Source organism: Bacillus rossius, chromosome 17, assembly GCF_032445375.1.
Source record: "Bacillus rossius redtenbacheri isolate Brsri chromosome 17, Brsri_v3, whole genome shotgun sequence".
Lineage (NCBI taxonomy): Eukaryota > Metazoa > Arthropoda > Insecta > Phasmatodea > Bacillidae > Bacillus > Bacillus rossius.
Genome location: NC_086344.1, coordinates 37507867 through 37533984, shown reverse-complemented (window position 1 = coordinate 37533984; position 26118 = coordinate 37507867). Strand labels below are relative to the sequence as shown.

The window sequence follows — 26118 nt, the reverse complement described above, 5'->3', positions numbered from 1 at the left end:
ACGCCGACTACACCCTCGCTTGCAGTCAGTGGCGTAGCCAGGATTTGTGTATAGGGGAGGGGGGGGGGGAAGGTGTTAAGAAGCATGCCCCCCCCCCACCATGGTATTAAAGCGGGGGGGATCCGGGGGTCCTCCCCTGGGGAAAATTTTGATTTTAAGGTGTAAAACAGTGCTATTTTAGCAATTTTCGGTACTTAAATTTAAATATCGTAATGGTAACAATTTTATGAATTTTAATATGAAATTTGTTTGAGTGATGAATAAGAAATTAATTAAATATTTGGTGCTAAAGGGGGGGTTTGAACCCCTAAACCCCCCCCCCCCCCCCCTGGCTAGCCACTGCTTGCAGTAATGACAGTAACAACAGGGCGGGGGAAGCTGGGATTCGCGACGCCCTCCGGAGCGAGCGTCCCACCTGCAGCTGGGAGAAGACGGCGTAGCCCTTCCACGAGTAGCCGGGGAAGACGGCCTCGTCGAAGCCGTACCGCACCGGCGTGCCGGCGCGCGTGCGGCCGTTCTCCGCCTCGTACTGGAACTGGTACAGCGTGGGGAAGTAGTGAGCCTGCAGCGGCTCGCGGCACGCTCGGCCGCTGACGCGCGGGCGGCACACGCACTGGCCCGAGTCCTTGTTGCACACGCCGTCCACCGAGCCGCCCACGTCGCACCCGCAGTCTGGCCGGACCGAGGGGGGGAAAACACAGACACAGGCGCCTCAGCTCCCGCCCATTACGAGCACGCGTCCCAAATTATTTTCCTCCCACGATCATGTGTAGAGACCCGTGAATTTCGCAGATTCAATGACCTCCAGGATAGACTCCAATATCCTCTACACACTCGGGCAAATGCCAACTGTTCATTGGCTGTGCTGACTTGTGAGTCGTCTCGACTGGATGGCCTGTGATTCGACACTTCTATGAGTGAGGGTCTCTAATTGGCCCTCAGTCCTCCAGATTAACAGAGAACCAATGGCAGAAGCAGCACTAAGGTATAATTATTTGAATTTTAGCATAACACAAAATGAATCCGCGAAATTCACGGGTCTCTAATTATGTGTTTTTGCTCATTATGTGTGTCCGTTACTAGGGACCGGAAAAAATTCGCGAGTTCATTTCGCGACAGGCTAAAATTACAAATGGTTATACCTCAGTTCTGCCTCTGCGATTGGCTCCACAACTCACCTGGATGATGCCGGACCAACGAGAAAACACCCGACCGAAGCCTTTATCGAATCACACGCCGCTACGTTGGGACGTCTCTCTCACAAGACAGCAGCCAATGAGTGGGTGACATTTGACCGAGTGTACGTAGAACTATGGAGTTCGTCCCCGCAGGGAATTGAACATGCGAATTTTTCCGGTCCCTATCCATTACCTATAAAAACAATTTACCTAGTTCCAAGGGACAAAGTCATTTTAATCAACAACTGCAAACAATTTAATTCTAACAAGGTCATTCTTTCGCCTGTGTGCAGTCGACACTGACAATGCACCGGGACCTGCGGCAGTGATCCGACCGGCGGGCTGTGTGGTTAAGAAGTTGTTTACTCACGGCTGCAGCCAAACAAGTTGCCCTCGCGCAGGTCGAAGGTGCCGTCCGCGCAGGTGTCGCAGCGCCGCGACCGCACGGACGACTTGCACAGGCACTGGCCGCTCCTCGTGTCGCACACGCCCAGGCCGCCCACCACGCCCGGCAGGTGGCAGTCGCACTCTGCGGAGCAGGGCCACCGCTGCCACACTGCTACGCCTGTGCTATTACACTCCTACGCCTGTGCTATTACACTCCTACGCCTGTGCTATTACACTCCTACGCCTGTGCTATTACACTCCTACGCCTGTGCTATTACACTCCTACGCCTGTGCTATTACACTACTACGCCTGTGCTACCACACTCCTACGCCTGTGCTACCACACTCCTACGCCTGTGTTATTACACTCTTTATGAATGTGCTATTACACTCTTATGTATGTTATTAAACTACTACATCTTAGCTCACACACTTCTATGCCTGTGCTATTACACTCTTATGCTTGTGCTATTACACTCTTATGTCTGTGCTATTTCACTCTAATGTCTGTTATAAAACTACTACATCTTAGCTACCATACTCCTACGTCTATGCTATTGCACTCAAACGTCTATACTATTATACTCCTATGTCTCTGCTATAACTCATACATATTTGTAATTACACTCATATGTGTAGGCTATTACACTGATACGTCTAGGCTTTTACACTTATAAATCTATGCTATAACTCTAACATTTATTCTATTACACTCTTACTCTTTTTTTTACTTCAATCATGTATTTTATAAAAAAAAAAAAATAGTATAATTCAGCTTCACCTAACAATATGACTTTAAAAATATATTTCAATGGACTAACTTGCGGAAGGCCATCGACATATTTCATGATTTTGAACGGTAATCTTCACATGTGTTTACTTGAACATATTAACGGCATGTATTTGAATGACCAGTGTTGGCACAGGCCCACTGCACGTGTGTGCGCGCGTGTGGCAAGCGTGGGAGCACCTTCGCAGCCCTGCGGGTTCTGCGGCTGCAGGTTCCAGAAGAGCGGCCGGCACTGGTCGCAGATGCGCCCCACCACCCGCTCCTTGCACTGGCACAGCTCCCCCGGGGGCAGCGAGCCGCAGCCCGCGAACATCGCCACCACGCCCGCCGGGTCGCAGTTGCACTCTGCGGCAGCCACGCCCCCTCCGATCAGCACGGTCGCCAACCACCCACAACTCTCATTAGTAGAGACATGCAAGATTCGCGGATTCATTTCGCAATAGGCTAGCATCAAAACAACTATACCTTCGTACCGCTTCTGCAATTGGCCCACATTTTATCCGGGGAACTGTGAGCCAATGGGAAACACTAAACCAAGAAAGTGCCAAATTACGAAAAGCCTAGTTGAGATGTCTCACGCGTCAGTAGCCAATGAACAGGTGTCATTTCTGCGAGTATTTAAAGGACTGTGGAGTCTATCCTAGAGGTCAATGAATCCGCGAATTTTGCAGGTCTCTACTCATTAGTGTCGCGTATCTCAACTAGGGGTTAGCTGGTCCGATCCTCAAATACCATCAACTATCATAAAATCCTCAGTATTCTAAAGATTCGATACTCGAGGAAAAAGACTCAAACCAAATTATTGTAGGAGAAATAGTAAACAAAAAAAAAGGGGGGGTTGTCTGTAAAGTCGGTTTACGGACGATAATTTTACATGATAACGTCATAAGAAAACATTGATGAAAAATTGCATACTTTTTTAATCTTCAAATATTATTTAATTTTTTTGCAAAATTTAATTTAAATAAATTGTTTGAATATAATCACGAACAATTGGTTAAAAAGCCCGCCTTAACCTGTTTGATATTATAGAAGATTTTCTCGCACGGTGGTCGGCCAGTTCCTGCACGCTCGGCTTTGGCGGAACGTGACACTGAAGTATACTAGGCCTATTCTATTAGTGTTCGCCAAGAAATTGTACATTTAATATGCAATTAACCAATCATATAAATAAAATTGAAATATTTATTGACTTTGGAATATTAGTAAGTGAAAAAATATTCAGGAGTAGAATATTTTTTAACACCTTGTCAACAATTTACATTTCTTCTACATCATTATATTTTTGTCCCTTGACACCTAGATTCAGATTCGAGGGGTATATATTCGAGGCACACTTCTGGATTCGAATTTGAGATTTGGATTACAGAAAGTTGGTATTCGACCCATCGCTAATTTTAGTAGTATTATAAATGGTTTTGGAAGTACCATGAAATATCATTATAACACCCTACATCAAAACATTCACAATTTCGGTAATAAAGTCATGTCGGAATTTGTAGATTTTGTAGATTAAATAATCATATGACTCAATTTTGTAAAAATAAATGATGGAATATTTAGTATGATCGTTTTCCAACTTAAAAATTCCCCGATTTCATATTACATATCTGTGGCAGTCTGAACTTTACACATTCAGCTGTTCATTGTGCAGACATGATAAATTAAACTCTGCAGTTACATGAAGGACATTAGTGTATTTTAACTCAGTAAAACTCTGCTCATAAAATAGAGAATCAAACAATTTTCAAAAAAAAAAAAAAAAAAACATAATAACACCAACCTTACTCCTATGTGCATTTTTCTCAAGCCTTTGACTTGAATATTATATTTTTAGTATAAATGTATGGATGTAAAAATCACCTTATGCCATGTTTCTGCCAACTTGACATAATACAAATGTTTAGGCAGGCAGCACTATGTACGTGCTCGTGCACAAAGAAGATTCTGTTTCATTATGTAATTGTGTTCAAGTCACACTTCTACACGTTTCGGAATTTACCAAAACCCAGACACAGATGGCGGCTTGTCGCATGGTTGCGTTAAAGAGTTTGCCTTACTGCTAACAAGGACTTCTTTGTACAAAAGGTGAAAATGGAAAACAATTTGTTTTACAGATCATTGTCGAAGACCATAAAAAAATACCCAACTGCTACTAAATCCTCCTTTAATGTTTGTTCACATTATCTTTTGATTGAACGCTGGGCCAAGCGGACAAACGCAGGCGGGCGTAACATACCTTCACATAAATTGCTCTTTTTAACTTTCATCTTTATATAACTAATGTAAAGTTTCTTAGGTTATATTTTATATATTTTTATTTCTCAGTTATTATACATTTACAAATGTTTACAATCGTCAAAATACACCGCATGTAATTTGAAGTGACTAGATATACTCACATACAATCTTGCTTTCGTGAGTGCTAAATTTCCTGGTTAATTAAGTGAATATTGTTATCAAAGTGTAAAAAAATGAAAAATTATTATTTTTATTATTATTGTTATTATTGTTATTGTTATTGTTATTATTATTATTATTATTTGTTCGACAGCTGCGACAGCTGCATGTAATTTGAAGTGACTAGATATACTCACATACAATCTTGCTTTCGTGAGTGCTAAATTTCCTGGTTAATTAAGTGAATATTGTTATCAAAGTGTAAAAAAATGAGAAATTATTATTGTTATTGTTATTTATTATTATTGTTATTTGTTATTATTGTTGTTATTATTATTATTATTATTTGTTCGACAGCTGCGACAGCTGCATGTAATTTAAAGTGACTAGATATACTCACATACAATCTTGCTTTCGTGAGTGCTAAATTTCCTGGTTAATTAAGTGAATATTGTTATCAAAGTATAAAAAATGAGAAATTATTATTGTTATTGTTATTATTATTATTATTATTATTATTATTATTATTATTATTATTTGTTAGACAGCTGAGACGAGCGTGGGTGGACAAAACATACCCTCGCAGATGTTCGACAGCTGGGACAAGAAGCGGACAAGCGCAGGCGGGCGCGACATACCTTCACACATGTTCGACAGCTGCGACGAGCGCGGGGCGGACGAACCGTACCTTCGCAGATGGGGAAGTTGTAGAAGCCCTCCTGGCACTGGTCGCAGGCGCTGCCGTCGAAGTGGGGCTGGCACTGGCACTTGCCGTCGTCGTCGCACGAGACGCCGATGCTGCCCCGCGTGTCGCAGTTGCACGCTGCGTGAAAGGAAGGACCAGCGCTGTTAGTCGCCTCGAAAACAAGACTATCAACACATTGCTGCCGGAATCAAGGATCGTTCGGAGCGTGGAAACCCCTTCAGAAGCGAGAGGGAAAGTTACTCACCATTTTAACAGTCGTAAATATATTGATGACTCCTAATTAAGGCTTATAATTTTAAATACAAATTTTCTAAACAACAGAGTACATCATTTGCTTAAGAAACAAAACCGTCCATGTGAAAAAAAAAATGTATGAGAACTTTATGTGCCATGCTGGAACTGAATGACAACCGGTGACCATCGCAGCACATTCTGTTGGATTTTTGGTGAAATCACTTCGTGAGAAGACGCTAAATGCTTTTGTTTTGTTCAATGAGACATAAAAAAACTAATTTTTAAAATAAAAATATCACTTAGGGGCTGATGATGCTTACTCTTCTCAATGGACTAATAAAAAAATGAGGTGTAAAAAAGATAATTTTATGAAGCAGGACTATGAAAACATTCATATTTAAAATATCAGAGTTGGGGTATATTTTCGAAAAGGACTTCATATGCTGAGGGCAGTAGTTCTGTTTCTACACTTCATTTTTAAACTGTTTTTTCAGGAGAGCGAAAACGGCAGAAACGTACGTTTACAGAGTAGTTTTTTAGGAATGACACGCCCGGTAGATTTTCTTGAAAGCACTTCAGAAACTTTCATTACACCTCTTTAAATTCATTTCACCACCTTAGAATGTCATGGTCACCGCTCAGATCTCAAAGTTGTCCTATGAGCGCACAAGAAGCGATACCGCGCTAGCATCGACATCACCATTTCGCCTCACCGACACCTGCACGTCCTCGGTTAGAAACGACAGCGAGCATCGAGATTATCATTCTACCCAGGGGCGTAGCCAGGGGGTGGTTTTAGGGGTTCAAACCCCTCCCACCCCCCTTAGCACCAAAAATCTTTATTTAAATTTCTTACTCATCACTCAAACAAATTTCATATTAAAAAAATTAATAAAAAATTTTTGCCATTACAATATTTAAATTTTAAGTACCGAAAACTGCTAAAATGGCACCATTTTACACCTTAAAATCCAAATTTTCCTTGGGGAGGACCCACGGACCCCCAGCTTTAATACAGGGGTAGGCCATGCTTCTTAACACCCGCCCATACACAAAACCCGGCCACGCCACTGATCCTGCCTCACCGACCTTCCCCCGCGACGTGCGCGAGAGCGGAGCGAGCGAGGAGAAGGGAAGGGGGACTCGGGAACTCACCGCGGCACTCAGGGTACAGGTGGAACCCGGGGCTGCACCGGTCGCAGGTGCGCCCCGCGAAGCTGGGGTGGCAGGGGCAGCGGCCCGACGCGTCGCAGGTGCCGGAGGTGCTGCCCGCCTCGCTGCAGCCGCACGGCCGGCAGTCGGGGTAGCCGTAGTGGCCCGCGGTGCAGCGGTCGCAGCGCTCCCCGCCGTAGCCCGGCCGGCACAGGCAGCGGCCCGAGCGCTTGTCGCACACGCCGGCCTCCGTGCCGCGCACGTCGCAGCTGCAGTCTGCGGGCACGGACCACGCGCCGCCGCGCCGCAAAAAATTGATAAATCCAAAATATTTGGGATCAACCCTCTTATAGGAGGGTCAGCTCTATTGTTCATTTACATGGCTAACTTGTTATCTTACCCCATGGGCGTCGCAACCGGAGGGAGGGGGGGGAGGGAGACGACACGTCACCCCCCCCCCCAATAATAAAAGTCTTCCATTTCATCCCCTCCAATAATATATTTAGTTAGTTTCGTAGTTACATTATTAAAATGATTTCTGTGATACAACCCATATGTTGCGCATGGTGCATTTAGTCCAATCGTGGTAATGTGAGCACTGTGTTTTTTTACAAATTTGTTCTCTGAAAATATTTTTTTTATGAAAAATAAATTATACAGTAGAACCCGTTTATAGTGAACCCGCCTATAATGAATTCCCGTTTATTGTGAATTTCCGTCTCAGTCCCGGCAAAATGATTTGAGGTTATGTATTAATTTATTGGATATAGCGCACAACATTTGTCAATGTCGATACGTTTTCCCGTGTACCACGAACAAATTTTGCCGACATAATGCACATTTATCTCAAATATTTTCATATAATTAAAAATTTTTTCACAAAACGTCTATTCTGGATCACATTGAAGTTTTTCTCCGCAATACGCTACTCGATTGTCCACTGTTCATATTATAAACAAGTCGTATTCGAGTGGCCTCGGTAGGCTACGTGTAGCCAAAAATGGTGATCAGTTTGGTGAAAATAAAAAATAGTTTTCCCTGCATAGTTAAAGAATGGGCAAACGCATGTACATTTCTTATGTTATCAAAATTATAAATAAATTACCGCCACACAAATACATATTTACATTATAGCAGCAAATTCAATATTTTTACGTCTCATTTTTATCGTTCACGTTTCGGACATTTTGATCGGGTAAGGTTCGTAAGACTACCACTAGATAGAACTCTGTGAACAAAATTTTTCCATAGAAAGTGAGAAAATTTCGTTCCAGCTTTAGCAACTGCGATACTAAATGATACGTAGTAATCTTTGATGCACCAGACTCGTCATTTTTCGTTTATTTACTTTTGACGGTAAAAAGAATTACGTGTTATTAAGCTGCAAATGTGCTTCAATAAGAAATACGTACATACATAAAAAAAGGTGAAAAACGCGGTAAAAAACGTAAGGCATTATCTGTGCGAGATAAACTGGACATTATTGAAAAGGGAGACTCAAACCCCACTGTCCCGCATGTATTAATAGCAAAGGAACTGGGAATTGCAACATCCACATTAAGTACAATATTAAACAAGCTGATAAATCTTCTTTCTCAAGCTGCGATAACGTCAGAGTATTAAATGTCCGAAAAAATGATAATACGCCGATTTCCAAGAACCATTAGGTAATAGAAAGTATAGTTCATTAAAAATAATATCTGCATTTGCTCATAAAACTGTTGCTTTGAGTATTTTCATTCGTTCTTTTCTTGGCTTAGGCCTATGTGTAGTTAAGATTTTGCTTTTGAGTATGTATTGCCAATATAAAAGTTTTCCCAGATATAAAGTTTCCCCTCTATAGTGAACATATAACCTACTCCCTTCAGATTCGTTATAACAGGGTTCTACTGTATATTGCAACCAACTGTAATTAGAATATTTAGGAAAGAAAAATGCCTAAAAACCATCCTTCTTGCACCTTCAAACCCCAAATTTTCCCGGGGAAGGACCCCCGGACCCACCGCTTTTTTTTCCCAGGGGATGGATATTCCTCAACAACTAAATCAAAAAATATATCCTTGCGACGCCCATGTCTTACGCACTAGCAGGGTTTACTGTCTGGTACCACGGACAAACAAATGTGACCTCAACCCCAGGAGCAAAGAAGTATTTTGCAACTCTGGCCACAAAAAGCCTAATATTAGTAAAGTACAAGCTCTTTAATCCCACGTACTTGGGAAAACAGACCTTCTGGATTAGCGATTTTGCCAGTTCATCAAACACCAACATAGTTTCAACAGGAAAACCAAACAAATAATTGATAAATACTCCCCACCCCTCAAAGTAACGCCCTTAACTCGTTCCAGGAAAATAGAGTGCTTATAAAATCCAATAAGTTATTTTTACTGTAAGAGTGTACGTTAATCGAAATGATTTGTTTTCCAATCAGATAAGTGTGCTTACTGACAAACATTTCAATCAAGACACTACATCCATTAAAATCAATTTACAGCACTAATGTATGTCTGAAGATGTTTGTTAAAGTAATTTTATGTACATAATGAGTAACATTTTGAAATTAAACCACCCAAAATTACTGCTAAGTACAAAACAACTAAGCATGAGTACTAAACATCTAAGCATTAGTACTCAACAACTGAGCATCAGTACCTAATGACTAAGCATCAGTACTAAACAACAAAGCATGAGTACTAAACAACTTAGCATCAGTACCAAACAACTTAGCATCAGTACCAAACAACTTAGCATCAGTACCAAACAACTAAGCATGAGTACCAAACAACTTAGCATCAGTACCAAACAACTAAGCATCAGTACCAAACGACTAAGCATCAGTACCAAACGACTAAGCATCAGTACCAAACGACTAAGCATCAGTACAAAACAACTAAGCATGAGTACTAAACGACTAAGCATGAGTACTAAACGACTAAGCATCAGCACTAAACGACTAAGCATCAGTACTTAACAACTGAGTATCAGTTCTAAACGACTGAGCATCAGCACTAAACGACTAAGCATGAGTACTAAACGACTAAGCATCATCAGCACTACACAGGGGGTAGGAAGACACTCACAGGAGCACCCCGGGTATCCGTAGTAGCCGTCCTGGCACACGTCGCAGCTGCGGTTGGCGAAGTTGTTCCTGCAGGCGCACTGTCCCGTGAGGACGTCGCACGCGTCCTGCAGGGAGCCTTGAGGGTTGCAGGCGCACGCTGCAACACGGCACGCACGCACACAATCCAGACAAGCAAGGATTCATGGCATTATTGTTAGGCCAGTTTCATTTTTAAAACAAGAGATTTCAGCGTCATTGTTTCTATTTCACACGACCTCTGCTTCTTCATAAAGATATCTCGATTTCCAACATATCGTCGCCTGAGAATTGGAGTGTCCTACGTCCATTGAAGTCGGAACTGAGATATATAAGCATTCAAAAGTTCAAACAACTATGAATATCATGACATAGAACAAAATAATATTGGTCTTAAATTAAGGAACAAACATTTTTATGTGCATAGACGTGTGTGTGGATATAGTACAAATGAATACTAATATTAATTTTGTGTGCATAGCATAAAACAACTTAAAAAAGGTGGACATAGAACACTCCAATACTCAGGCGGCGATACATGAAACTTACTTGTCCAATGACGCAATTTTACAACGTAATGATCAGTGACTGGTATTCAATAACTGCGCCCAGCACAATAATAACGCACCCAGGCACTTGGGGAAGTCGTAGAAGCCCTCGCCGCACCGGTTGCAGAAGTCGCCGGCGTAGTTCTCCTTGCAGGGGCAGCGCCCGCCCTCCGCCTCGCAGTAGGACCCGCGCGTGCCGTTCACGTGGCACTCGCACGGCCGGCACTCGGGGTAGCCGAAGTGGCCGAAGCTGCAGCTGTCGCAGCCGGGGGGCGTGAACTCGGGCCGGCACTCGCACCGCCCGCTGCCCTCCGCGCAGTTGCCCGTCACGAAGCGGTTGTTGCAGTCGCAGGCTGGAACCAAACACGTCGGCGATGCGGGCCTGTCATACCAACGCGGCTGCCCTTGACCGAACTGGAGACGAAGAAACAGTCCGAGACCTTCCATAAGAATAAAACAATAACTATATTTGTTTTAAAGCTGCCTCATAGAAGACTGTTTCCAGGCCACGAAAAATACCTTTAACATACTTTATGAATCTAAAAAAGTTATGTCATTTACTTAAAAAAAATTATATATATATTGATTATTTAGAAAACTGATCAATAATTTGCTGTAACAATTTAAATAAATTATTTATTTCATACATTATCTTTCGCATCAAAAATATGTATATGTATATATACACATACACACTTATATATGCATATACATATACATATATATACATGTATATATACACACACATGTGTGTGCCTATATATATGTGTTTGTATATACATACATACACATATGTACACATATAAATATATATATGCACATATATGTACATGTATACATATATACACATATACACATACATATGTACAGACACACGAGCTGAGGGCGACGAGCGGGCACTCACGCTGGCATACGTCCGTCTCGTTGAGCAGCTTGCCGTACGGCCGGAAGAAGCCCGCCTGGCAGCGGTCGCAGTTGGTGCCCTCGGTGTTGTCTCGGCAGTTGCGGCACACGCCGCCGCCCTCGTAGTTTCCGTGGATGTCCAGGGACTGCCGGCGGGCGTCCACCTCCGGGTCGTACTCGCACTCCTCCGTGTGGCCGAAGCAGTTGCACGCTGCGTCGAGAGCGGGGGACAGGGGGAATCTTTCCGCATCCATCCCGCACACATCACAATAGTGACTCTCTAACAGGCCCGTGCAAAGATTCGACAAAGAGAATCATTCGAAGATCTTTTTTAATATATGATTTGACTTTGCCAGGAAATTATTTGCTCTTCATTTTATTTGAAGCTTCGGTTGTGACGCAGAGCGTTGTGTCTGTTGTGAAGCTTCGCATTAGTTGCAAAGCTTTGAAAAATTTGGAAGCCTTAGGATTCGCTCATGAAAATATTTAGATTTTTTTTTAGGTAGATTTCAAAGAAATACTACTTAATCTAGCTGTTACTACGGTGCGACTTCCGGAAAATTGTTATCTACTTTTTCGATTCATGGTCCATATCAACTCAAAAATTTATACTATTATGTGGACACAATATCTGCCGAAATTCTTCACAAATCACTTTCAAACTGTTTCATAAAAATCTAGTATCTCAGTCAAGTTCGTTCATAGGCAATTTCCGACCAAAGGGGTAGAAACGGGGAAGGTTTTTTGACAAACAGAAAAATTTGCTGCAACTCCAGTAATATGGAAAATAACACATCTGTTTGAATGTATTATACTTAATACGAGTAATACCAAAATCTTTTGTCTATATTAATTTTGAATATTATCAAGGGGTTGAAAAGACAAAGATAGGAGGACAAAAAAAATCATAACTCCCTTCATAGGCACATCGAATTTGTACAAATTTTTTGTTATACCTATAATTTGGACCAAAATATTCTCATTTTGATTGACCCCTTACGCATGCATACATTAAAATCATTAGTAGCACTCGGAAAAATAAAAATAAATCGGCTAATTTTTGTGTGTTTGAAATGTGTTTGTAATTTGAGTTAAGTTTTGTCAAGCTGCTGATTGATTTTGATGTTTTTAGTTACGTTTGGGCGTCAAACGGTGTATTAAATTGCATTTCCGTGCTGTTTAGTTCCTATCGCAATTCAGTGTGTGATCTGGTCACTGCCGACGAGGCAATGACCTCACTGAGTTAAAATAAAATCGATAAATATTGTTTTATCTCAGAAGTGTCTCTAGATGTGGCTCAATTTTTTATTTATTACATGACTTTACTATTAAAGTGAATTTGAGTAGGTATTGGCTGCTTCTAAAATATATATATATCCTATATAGCGTGTTGAAGAACTACAGTACTAAATAATTTCAATATCCTGCTATGAAAATCAATATATTCGGGAAGTCATTGATGTTTATTCTAAGTCAGCATATCTGATGGGTGACCATCCTTTGTTTGCAAATGTCTCACAAAACATTTTCTCTCCCGTTCGTTCCAGTCGCGATTCCACTCCGAGCAGAGGAGGCAACGGGAGACTCACGCTCGCAGATGAAGCGCTTGTTGCTGTTGGAGATGCGCCAGGCCTTCTGCTGGAAGCCCGGGCAGCAGCGGTCGCAGTTGGCGCCGCACGTGTTGTGCTGGCAGCGGCACAGCAGCTTGAAGCGGTCCTCGGGGTCCGTGATGTCACAGGTGTCCGCGTGCCCGTTGCACACGCACCGGCCCCCGATGCTGATGTCCTTGATGGAGTAGAAGTACTGCCGGACACAAGCGCAGCGTCGAGACACTCTCGGAACTAGCACCCAGGGCTCCACCACGCAGGGCCGCAACCCGGGGCACGAACAGATTCATGCGCCCCCCCCCCCCCCTCCTCTTTTTATTGCACATACCACACCGATAAAGCGGGCGGTCCGGGGGGCTTTCCCACGGAAAAATGGTGCTATTTAAGCATTTTTCCATACCTACATGTAACAGTTTCTGTGCTACTGCAACTTCCATGCAAAAACTTTTTACCATTTACCAGTTGTAGTAGGAATTACAATGCAAGCGATTTCGGCGCCCCCCACACAGCTTTGTGCCCGGGGCGTATGCCCCGCTTGCCCCCCCCCCCCCCCCCCCCCCCCCCCCGCAGTTGCGGCCCTGGCTCCACGATCACGGGCACCGGGTCCCAACGACGCCTAACTTTTCCTCGCGGGAAACTGACTTCTTCTAACTTCTGTCATTTACAGTCAAACTTCAATAATACAAACCTGAGGGGACCATAACTGTTTTCATATATATTTATTTCATTCAATATTTTGATATTCTTTCCTGATAAATCATCATCAGGTCGGTTTTATAAATGCTTAAGATCAAATTTCCGTTACAATTGCATTATTACAGGTGGTAATAAATACAAAAAAAAATGGATTTAAATAGTACATTAAGCTACGATATAATAAAAATTTGATTTTCCTTTCCGCATTGATAAAAATTAAAAGCACCGGTGTGAGGTCCCGACAAGACGCAAGCATGTGGCAAGTAACCCGGCAGCAGGCGTGTCACTGCAGTCATAAGCCAAGTGTTAAAAATTGGGTATTTTATCATTTATTTATTTATAACTACTGTATTTATGCCCACGAACAGCCGAGGGCTTTAACAGTGGGCACGGCACACACCAACAAGGACACGACGGTCACTGCAGATACACGCAGTCTCTCACGGATCAGTACCAAGAGCCGGCTAGCACTACCTGAGGAGAATCAGCAACAGGTAGGCATAACCGCCGTTGGCCAACATACGCAAGGCGAGGGAGCCATGTACCAGCAGTGACCAAAGCAAAACAGAACAAGTACAAACATGTATAACTGAACATAGAGTATAAAAATATTCAGATAGAAAATAAACACAATGACACAGTAAAAAAAAATACACCCAAAAAAAAACCAAGAATCAACCCTATGAATCAACCCTAGCGGCGGTTAGGCCAGGTTATCCGGTTACAAATATTTTTCACTTCTGTTAGGAAACTTGACGCAACGGAGGTTTATTTTTTTACCATAAATTTGGGTAACGATAAAAAATTTGTTACGAGAAAAGAAATATGTTTTCACTGTCTCTATCTTGGTATCACAAATTATAAACAAATACAAATTTGATCATAGATAGGAAAAATATTATATGGTGAATTGCAATAAAACCGAAATACAAATGCAGAGCATGCCAATACACCATATAATATCGAAATACGCGTTAATACAGCATTTAGCACCCACGTGTAACTAAAAACACGAAATCAATCAGCAATTCGTCACAATTCTAACTCAAATTACAAAAATTGTATCTCTAATCATGGTAAATTCATTGAATGTAATTTATTCTGCATGCATTTTGTACCAGAAGGTGATACCTAAACGGATTGGAAAAAGTTAAAAATAAAAATGGTTTATTTTGCTTCTGCCGCTAGAGTTGTCACGATATTTAAACAAGTGTAAAATTACATATAATTACGCCAGACAGCAAATGTGACATTCATGGAACTGTGGGAACATACATCTAAATTATTATAATTATTTTGAATTTATTTTTTGTGGTTGTTTTTAAAAGTTTCGTCTTTGCATCATACTGTTTTGCTGTTTATATTTTGCGTTACTTGTATCCTACCTGCCATCCAAGTTTAAGCGGTAGGTAGGCATGTAACAAAATTAAAAAATAATAAAGAACAGATAAAGTGATGTCGGTTTGATCCTGCCCATTTTATTTATTCAATTACATTTGGGTGCAAATCATTTAATTTGTATTGTATCAAGTGATTTTGTTTGTTATATCAGGTTTCCGACTCATTTCGGTATATGTGGAAGTATGTATTTCATTTCCATTTGTATTGTTTCAGATTACGTCTGTTATTTTACATTGATATGTACAGTTAGGTAACATTTCCACACATTTTAGTTCTTTCCTTTGATTTATTTCGTTACGATTCGAGCATTTAATCATTGAAATTCGATTCTATTAAAGTAAACCTACCCCTCACTTAGCACGGCTTCAGATTGTGCGAATTCATTTAGCACGATTTTACTGCTCCAGTCTCAAATAGCACGTCTATAGCATTTTTAGGAAAGAATTAGTTGTGCTAAGTGAGGGATAGGTGTGCACTTATTTCGTTCTTAATGGGTTCTTTGATGCTTTTTCCGTGTAATTTTTCTTCTACATTTTTGTACGAATCATTTCATTGCTATTGTAGCAGGCGGGGCCCCGCGGCGGGGCGGGACTCACCCTGCGGGTGATGGTGGGGTCCTGCCGCATCACCGACATCAGGTGTCCCAGGAAGGTCTTGTGCCGCAGCAGACGCAGCCTGATGTTGGTGGCCCGGGTCCACTCCTGCAGCACCGTCGAGTTGAAGAAGTCGTTGGCCGACGGCCGGTTGTTCAGCAGCGACACCACGATCTGCGCACGCACGATCAACACACCGTCGAACCTCGGAAACACCTCAGGTCTGCCACTTTGCAACAACGAGGTTTGTATTAACACAAAATATTACAAAATAAATCACAATATATTTTTTATATAATTTCTCAAAAAAATCACATAAATTTTGAACTTGCACACAAATTTTACACCACTAGAAATGTACCTTTTTTTTTAGGGATCGTTAAATACAATTTTTTTATAAATTGTAGGATGGCTTCACCTGTTTCTCAAAAAAAAAAATTTGTACTGTCTCATACTTAAAAGGATGTAAGTATGAAGATTAGAGCAAATGTTTACAAATTACCTTGGCTTCTGGGTTGTAGCCACGTCCAAGGCGAATGTATCAACCGATGTTTCGGTCGACATTCCAGTCGTCGTCAGCAGGGTGGAGTTACCTACTGAGGTTATTTACAAGTTCATCTGCCTTTAATACTCTCGCCTCAGCAGAGCGCTGCCCGATTGCCTGCAACTGTGGGCCAATCACAGCCTTCCTTTTGTCTACTTGGCCTGTTGGTTTGGCCAATCGGAGATGGGCTTCTGTGATTGGCTGGGGGGGTGCTGGCAAATCAGTTGACTCTTCTCTTCTGATTGGCTGGGCTGTTTGGCCAACCAGAGGCGACCTGTCTTTTGTTAGATGCAGGTCTCTAGTTATGAGGTTTTCTGAAGAGTGGATCCCACATACTGCTTAATTTCTAGCCTTCTTCTTTATATATGTTTGCTGGGCGTTTTCATATTTCTACTTCACAGTTTTCTTTTTTGAACTGCAGTGTGCACTACATTTAAGCCACAACAAAATAAATTTGAATAAAAGACTAAACTCGAGCAGTGACGGGGAGCGTCCTCCCTGAAGCGACACTCACCTCACCGCCTTCCAAGGGCACGATCTTGGAGTACTGCGTCTCGCACACCACGGAGTCGTCCCGCGTGATTGGCTGCAGGCTGTTGCTTCCGAAGAACTTCTCGCAGTCGCTGCGAACAAGGACACTGTTACCAACCTGGACCCAGGGAAAGGGAGGATTCCTGAAGAGATACGGAGCGTCAATGCTTCAAGGTTATTAAATTTAAAAAAAAATTACAAGCCGAGGTTTGTGCTTTTAGCAGCGTTTTTTTCCAGGCAACTTAACATATTTATTTTACATATTTGTTTCGAAAAGTTATAATGCTTAGTACATCTCGTCGTGCTGAAAAAGTGCATCATGTATCAGTCAAAATGACGCTGTTTTGGAGGAATTAGTACCATGGGACATTAAGTATCATAATTTATTGTTTAGTAATATGTTATCTTTTCTAAAAAAAAAAAAAACAGATATCACAAAAATAATAACAATAACACAGAAATATCCCGTTTTTAAAATTAAATTGGCATGAAAATAAAACAATAAAAAAGGGACAAGATTATATGGTAAACTGCAATAAACCAGTAATAACACTGAAAAGCCACCATATAACACCAAAATGCAAGTTAATACAGACAAACCACTGAAATGCAACTGAAAGCACAAAATAATCAGCATTTTTAGTAAAAAATTTAACTCAAAACACAAAAAAAAACTGATTTCTTTGAATATATTAAACTCGAGGAATGTAACACATTTAGTACGAAAGTTTATACCAAACTGATGTACTAAATAGATTGAATTTTTTTTAAATCTTCAAACTGTTATCAGTAACTCATTTTTACACTACAGGAATGGTACATTTTTCAAACATTAAATTACTTGCAGTTTTATTTTTATTGTTCGAAGTAGTTAGAAATACTTTTATATATTTTTATATCATAAAAGAGCATCATGTATCAGTCACAATAAACTGTTTTGGTGAATTACGTATTATGTAACATTTAAGTGTCATATATATATATATACTTTTATATATTTTTATATCATAAAAGAGCATCATGTATCAGTCACAATAAACTGTTTTGGTGAATTACGTATAATGTAACATTTAAGTGTCATATATATATATATATATATATATATATATATATATATATATATATATATATATATATATATATATATATGTATGTATGTATATATATATATATATATATATATATGTGTGTGGGTGTGTGTGTGTGTGTGTGTGTGTGTGTGTATATATACATACACACACACACACATATATATGTTGTTATGTGTGATGTCTAGAAACTCTGAGACCGTTTGACCGACTGCCATAAAAATTGGCTCATCGAAGTGTTTTTTCATGGAGAAGGTTTTCATGATATCCATTTTTTTTTGTAACTCGCCGCTAGATGACGCTGCAGAGCATCAACTTCTAAACTGCTCAACCGATCGCCATGGGTAATTTTATTTTTATAACAGAAAATCATAGGTCACAGGTATACAAACAATAACTATGTGTCATTTCTCTAAGTCCACCACACTGTCATATAGCGCTATCCATCTTGCTTTAACTCGCGGACATTATATCACCCTGTGTTCAGCCCGGTAAACGTCGGGTACTGCAGCTAGTATGCTACATTTATGAATAAACAAGTTCATAAAAACAATAACACCGATATCCCCCGTTTTTTAAAAACGGAAACATGAAACCTGGAGTGTAAAGGTTGCCAACGCACGGCGACTCACCCCAAGCGCGGCTCCTGAAGGAGGGGGGGGGGGGGGGGGGGGGCGACAGCCCACTTTCAAGACCAATTTTATTGATTAGTGTATATTTATGTTTACTTAAATATTTAATTTCCATATGTTAAACTTTTTATCTCATCAAAAGTTGCATGGAGCTACTACGGTTCTGTATTTGAAACCTGTAATTTGTAAATAATATTCCAAGGCGGACCTGCCAACATTCAAATTTAAAAAAACATGAGGTCCTCGATAAAAATTTTCAGGCCCATAAATACAGGTTAGATATAAAAAACAACAAATGAGAATCTTTAAATTTAAGTGACATACCTGTACATATGCTACATGGTCTCTGCTTCAAAATTTATTTCAACAAATTATAGGTTGCAGATTTAATCTAGTTGAACATAATTTAGCGCTGTCGTGTAGTGATCATGCAGGGCCGCAACTACAAAAGATGTAAAATAACATTCTGCTTGTGTAACACTATTATCACCGTTCACAGCAAAATTAATTTTTTTATTGTAAGCAATACACTTCACGTGTTAGTTGTGTTTTTTTGTAGTGACATGTTTCACAATGTCTCCTCTTCCTCTATGCGAGATAGAAAAATCAGCACGGCACACGCTACAAAACGCAAAATTGCTTCCTTTACGTGACTCGAGTATTGATGGAAACTCGTTACTGTAAGCTTTCGTAAAACTTGTTTTGTAACTTTTACAAACAAAATCTTGGGGCCCCGAAAAATCGTGAGGAAACACTATTTTGGCGTGAGGGCGTGAGATGGACCTTAAAATCGTGAGCCTCACACCAAAATCGTGAGAGTTGGCAGGTCTGCCAAGGCCAATATCTGACCACTTTCATTTTTTGCAAGCACGACCTTTCTTTGTGCGATAGCCCCTCCCGTAAAGTCATCCTGGAGCCGCCACTGACTCACCCGAGGGAGTCGGCGAAGAACTGCCACGGCTGGAAGGTCTGGCCGTTGTCCACCGACCTCTCCAGCACCCAGACGCCCGGGCGCGGGGCGTTGGCCATCTTGATGAACACGTACGCCACGTGGAACTCCTGCGCGGGAGAGAGCAGACAATGTGGCGGGGGCCGGGCTCCTCCAGGGACCCAGCCCCCCTGGGGCAACCCGTGTGCAACCAGACATCTTTCACGCCAAATAACTACGGGGCAAAACATTTGTAGGCAAAGTTACTCTAGGTTAAGTGGCATTAAAAAATAAATAGCTTTAAGGTTAATTTTAGTCAGTGTCTTTATGAAAATTAATTTTGGGAGAAATAACTACAGGTAAGAAAAAATATTTGTTCACGTGAATTTACGAAAAATTACGCCATATGTTTCTAGTTTAGTAACGCAGAACTTCAATAATTGAAGTAACATAATTTTTACTACACACGTCAATTTCAATGCAAAGATTAATGTCTGATTAACAAGGATTACTACTAACCTTCAATACATTTTTTTTTTACATTTTAAACTAAAGTTTAATTTTTTTTTCTAATTTTTATTTTTATACAGCTAAAATTTTTGACATGGCAAGGCACAAAAAAAATACAACTTTCCAAGATTTTTTAATTTGGTAGAAGTTCACATTCACCAACAGGCTTACAGTCCATAACAACCACGAGTCATTTTTTTTTTTATCACTTCACGCGGCAGCCACGACTATATATAGTAGTTACGCTAGTTCACCAATGTTCCTGACTAACACAAGTTCCAAAAAGCTAGGGACCTATGCCCTAGAAAGGAATAAAATTAAATCTGGAAGCTTTATTGCAAACAAAGGCTTAATTTAAAAAAAAAAATCCAGAACGAGCATGGTATGGGGCTTTTAACTAACCAGAGGGGCGTCCCCTCCACGAGACCTACACCCATGTCAATTTGCATATTTGTATATATGTTGTGCCTACCTTAAAAAGTTTTTTCAACTGTTATTAGAAGAGACCGGAAAAATTTGCGGATTCATTTCACGACAGCCTGAAATTCAAATAGTTACACCTCGGTGCTGCCTCTGCTATTGGCTCACAACTCACCTGGACGACTCTGGGCCAGTGAGAAACACTCAACCGAAGCTGTGTCGGAATCACAGGCCGCAACATTGGGACACCTTCGCAAGACAGCAGCCAATGAGAGGGTGACATTTGACCGAGTGTACGTAGAACTATAAAGTTAATTCTAGAGGTCATTGAACCCGCGAATTTTTCCGGTCCCTAGTTATTAAGCATATAACAAACAAAAAATATATAAATATTTAACTACTTGCTTTCCCCACATACATACACTAGCTGAAGTACCTGGCGTTGCCTGGGCTAAACCACCCTTGGGAGCTGATTTTCGTATAATCCTTTCTTAGCTGCTATCTACATAGCAAAACGAACATAGGTGCCGAATTTCAAGTCTGTAGGTATTATAATTCCAGAGAATTTGTGGTGTGTGTGTGTTTATATATATTTCTCAAAATGGGACACTTATGTCTACACTGTTCTTAGGAGAGGATGGGTGGTTACCTCCCCCGCTCTCACCCCTTTTCAACCCCCCACCCTCCCCCCGATAAAGGACATTTCATACAGTCAAATATTCATTCAGTCCATTGGCAAATGTAAAAGCTCTTCAAAGATTGGCTTTAACGGGAATTGATTGAAAGTGATTTTTTTTTTTTTTTTTGGAAAAGTTTGATTTTTTCTTCATAAAAAGTTTTTTCACAAAAAAAAATCTATATCATTAGGCCTACATTAAAGCATTTTTTCTTTTCTTTTACCAAACATACCTAAAATTGCTTCTCAAATTTAATTAGATCTTTTTTGGAAAGACACATGAAAAAAAAATTAAATGTTTTGAAAATCAAGATTGCAAAATCACATCAAAAAAATTAAGAACATGTTCAAAACTAAAATCTTTATTCATACTAATAGTATTAAAATAATAAGATGGTGACGAAAAGAAAGATATAAATTTGAAAATATTCAACTTTCTCGGGAACTAAGAAACATTACAAAAGAATATTGAATGTTTTGATTGCAGTTTATTTTTTAACTTAATCTTATCAATATATGTAGTATTGTTTTATGTACACATTTAAAGGATCTTACCAAAGATTTTTGTAGCAGTTTATCAAAGTTATTGTGTTTGATATGTACGCTTATTATTACATATTTTTGAATCTTTGATGGCAATAACGAAGAAATCCACAATTTTTAATGACAAAATTTGTATTTTTATAACACCATAAAATCTTGGCTCTATTAATTTAATGTGTATTATTTACAACTTTAAATTATAGCTATGTGCCAATCAAAATAAATATTATACATATATATGGTTAACAAAATTAAGTAGTTCTACCATCAACAAAACCATGTAGAGATGTAGGCTACAGATAAAATGTTTCAAAAGGAAATGTTAAAATTTTAAACACCCTATTTTGGAAAAGGTGCATAGCAATGATTTTGGTCATCAATTATATAAATTATTACATAATTTTTTTGCCACCCTCTTTGATGATTGTAAGGACAGTAGCTCATTTTCAACTCTTGGGAAAAATTCTCCAGAAGATAAACCATAGCATTAAAAATATATATGTTAGCACTGAGACGAAGGAGTTAGCACACCTTAAATAATAAAACTTGGAATGTCATCATGCATAGAAGAGTTACAGGATTTTAACCTTTGGACTGTCAAGAGAACTAAGCTATTGGTTACAAAAGTGTCATTAATTATTACCTAAGGATCAGTAATAAAAATTTAATTAATATCAATTTTAATACTCAACTGTTCACGAAAACCATTTTTCATTATTTTAACTTCAGTCAAAAAATATTTTTTTGTTCATGCTTAGAAGTATTACAGATGAACAGATTTATATTTCTAGTATAGTTAGTTGGGTTTGAGAAGTAAGAGTGATATTTAATAACATTGCATGTAAAATGCACTTACTCTGTGGGAATTGAAACAATTCTAAAATTACAAAAAAGAGCTATTCGTATAATGACACATGACAAAATGTCAGCTCACTGTAAACAAAAATTCAGAAAACTTAAAATCTTAACAGTCATAAACGAGTATATACTAAGAATACTATTATTCATACATAAGGAGAAACGCTATTTACAAAAAAATTTAGATGTTCATTTATACAACACAAGAAACTCCAATAAATTGAGGATAAAATGTCATAATACCAGTCAGTATGAAAAGGGCACAAATTACATAGGCATAAAAATTTACAACTTATTGCCACAAAATGTCATAAATATAACCAATTTACCTATATTCAAAAGAACAATCAAAAAAGTTCTGTTAGAACATCCTTCCTACTCTCTGATAGAATTCTTTGACCTAATAACAGATAAGAAAACTAAACTCTGGTAAATCTTATTTAAATAAAGCACAAAACGAGACAAATATTGAGTTTTGTAAACTAACTCTACACTCTGAGGTTTAGACTTAAGTTTATACAATATCTTGTGTATCCATGTTCTTTTTTATGTACCCATGTTTTGTTTTTATTACTTTTGAAATGTAAAAGTACTGTGTAATATCTAATTTTTGTGGTTGTACAGTTTGTTTGTATATATGTATATATTTGTATTAATTGACTTGTTCTATATCCCGGAGTCCTTACCTCCATAAATATGGGATCTACAGAACAAAAATTGAATAAATAAATAAATAAATAAAAATACTTCTAAAATGGAACAGTCTTCAGTTCCGAAACTTTATTGGACGCACGGATATACGCGACGGATTTAATATTCCCTCTCCCCCCTGAAATTGTAAGAACTCCTGAAAAATCTCTCATTTTCCCCGAACATAGGGAAAGAATTTGAACGCAGACAAAAAGGCTCCTGATTGGACGTGACGTCACTTCGGCGTATTTAACCGTTACGTCCCTATGACGCTACGGTCAAGATGGCCGATGGCCAACTCCTGAGTTCGAACTCTGATTCAAATTTTATGTCGTGCAGCCATCAGATTAATATTGGTCGTATGGAAACGCAACTGGTAGACGAAATTTCCCTGTGACTGAAATTAATACCGAAGGTAGAAACCGAGGTAAATAAAAATATATTTCATAAACGTTAAAAACATATATATTGCGTTATCCTAAATACTGAAGTGTCTAACAGACACTTATCGTTGGTAGGCCCACGTGATCCTATGACGTCATGGGTGGTGGTAGCGATGGCTTGAATCTCCCTGATCGGAATACATTGGTCAACTTTAAATTTTTGTTCTAATCTATGCCATTGATAGCTAAGAAGAAGAATACTGATTATAATTGCTGTTTTAGGTTCCCGTTTCAAAAAGGTTTTCAGAAAATAACGGACGGTGTGGTAGGAAGCCAAGAAAACTGACACAAAAAATTGATCAGTGCTGCCCGTTTGCGACCGATGCTTTCCAAAGGCCGAACACACAAATTATTCCTTTTTGCAGTGAGCTTGGAATTCATTTATTAGAATCTACTTTTGGCGTATGGAATAAATAATTAAATATTATTGAACTCCCACAACTGTCACAAGTTAAACGAAAAATCAAAACTTGGCTGCGTACTCATTTGCAATGCATGAAAACAATAAAAAAAACAATCGACAAAAAAGTTTATTTTGGTAGATTCGAACATCGCAATAGTAGACAGAGAAGTATGATTGTTCCGTGTAACAATATAACGTCATTCAAAATTAGTGTTCAGAACACGGACCGCCCACAGGTTCGAACTGTTGTAAACGCAAAATATTTAGTTTCCTTTCCCTTTTTAAAATTCGCGATTTATTAAGCCAAAAAGTAACAAATTAATGTATTGATTTTTGATCGAGTTTATAAATTACGCAAAAGACGCGACATCACAACACGCAGCCAAAGCAAATAAATCACAGTCTTTGTCTTTATAAAGCACGAAAATTGCACCAACCCTACAACTTGTAATTGTAAAACAGTCGAAAACGAAATTCTTCCCCTGGACGTTTTTTTATAATTTATATTTACCATGAAAACATTTGAAATTGTCAATAATTTAATTTAAAAGAATATTTTTTTTCTTTCCCAGTGCGAAAGTTTAACAATTGAAACGTGACGTATGTAATTAAAACACCTTTGCCTTCTCGGCACATAACGTACGCGTCTTGAAAGGTTTTCGGAACACTTCCATCCAAATATGAAAGGCGAAACGCAACCCAAAACGCAAGAAGTTTAAAGTTGACTGATACCTGCCTTGCGGTTTTTTTTTTTTTTTTTTTTTTTTCCTTCTCTCACCATGGGTAGTTTATAAACGATATTTGAAAACGTTGTTGAACTTATGAGTTTTGCGTTTTTCTTTTTTACTTGGTTTCTGAACCAGGCCTTAACGGTAAACTCTTCAAATTTATTTTACGCTGAATACTAATCGCATCGGAGTGTCTACCAAGCCACAAATTAAAAAATTACAAACTGGCCGGTTCGAACACGGTCTAAAAAGAGTCAGTCAACTGTAGCATCCACAAGAGGCGGCGAGAGGACGGTTGATGTCAGCAGATAAGTGGAAGATGGATGCGTTTAAAAAAGAGAAACCTAAGATTCACTGATCCAAAGTCAGATGCCCGACGCGCTGATACGTACATACATACACACACACACACACACACACACACACACACACACATATATATATATATATATATATATATTGTTGAGGAAAAAGATAAGTTAGGTGTTTTACATAAACAAATTTCAAGTACTTTTTGATGTGTAACATCTTAGCTCTCGGTAAACGGCATTTGGTGGGAGTGATTTCGTTAAAGGAGCGGAACTAGCATGGAACGGAAATGTGTAACCACGGTGCTGCCATCTGTGGCGGATGGCGCGAACCAAAGTTCACAAAGCCAAAGGGGAAACTTTATAGTATCATATGTTTAATGAATTTTAACAAGATTGGCAGTAATTTGATAAAAATCATTGTAAAAAATCAAGTCCAAAGCCGGGGATTGGTTTGTTTTTTTAAGTCTTTTTCGCTTTTATCGGAGCCATTTCTATTTTTTTTTTTTGCCTGCAGGTTTTCTTATTTATAGGTGATCGTAACTACTAGTACAATGAAAGGCTGGTCAGGTTAAGTCTGTTGTACAAAAAATACAAAATAACGTGTTTGAAGTATGAGAAGTCTCACAAACATTCTTTTTTTCTTCTTCTTTCTTCTCCCCCCCCCCCCCCTAACGTTGGTTAGTTCAGGTCAGTGACACTAAAATCGTGGAAATGAACCTTTCGTTTTTTTTTTTGTTTTTTTTTCCCCCCAGGGAATGCAAGTTTTCGCACGTCCCGGTAAACGTAACTAAAACATGAAAAGTTTGTTAGGTTAGAACGGCAACATTAAAAATACTTTGAAGTCATGACAATTGTGAAATTTCGCAACATCACGGTGTTTTATATTCCGACCGAGAAAGTTGCCACGAGCGAATGTATATTCGTGGGTACTCTGATCGGGGGTCAATGGATCGTAGGGTTCCAGTTGGAAAAAAAGACGGGTTGTAAGGGAGGGGAGGGCCGGCCGGAAATGAGTGGGCTGGGGCTAATTGCCGAGCTGCGCGGGAGAGATAACAAAACTGTTACTGTCTGCGCAGGATACGCGCTGTGCGGATGGTGTTTACAATGTCGAGGAAGAGGGG

General features: G+C 39.5%; 1 protein-coding gene across 1 annotated transcript in view; it reads right to left on the bottom strand.

Annotated features, from left to right (window-relative positions):
* Positions 1-26118, bottom strand: part of LOC134540846 (laminin subunit alpha) — a 136908-nt gene that overhangs the window by 85351 nt on the left and 25439 nt on the right. Inside the window, exons 3-14 of the mRNA XM_063383837.1 lie at positions 19419-19546; positions 16751-16859; positions 15696-15866; positions 12985-13198; positions 11397-11606; positions 10573-10845; positions 9928-10065; positions 6851-7123; positions 5444-5578; positions 2536-2700; positions 1549-1707; positions 416-672 (exon numbers count right to left, since the gene is read on the bottom strand). Of these exons, the coding sequence (XP_063239907.1) occupies positions 416-672; positions 1549-1707; positions 2536-2700; positions 5444-5578; positions 6851-7123; positions 9928-10065; positions 10573-10845; positions 11397-11606; positions 12985-13198; positions 15696-15866; positions 16751-16859; positions 19419-19546 (2232 nt within the window). The remainder of the gene's footprint in view (positions 1-415; positions 673-1548; positions 1708-2535; positions 2701-5443; positions 5579-6850; positions 7124-9927; positions 10066-10572; positions 10846-11396; positions 11607-12984; positions 13199-15695; positions 15867-16750; positions 16860-19418; positions 19547-26118) is intronic.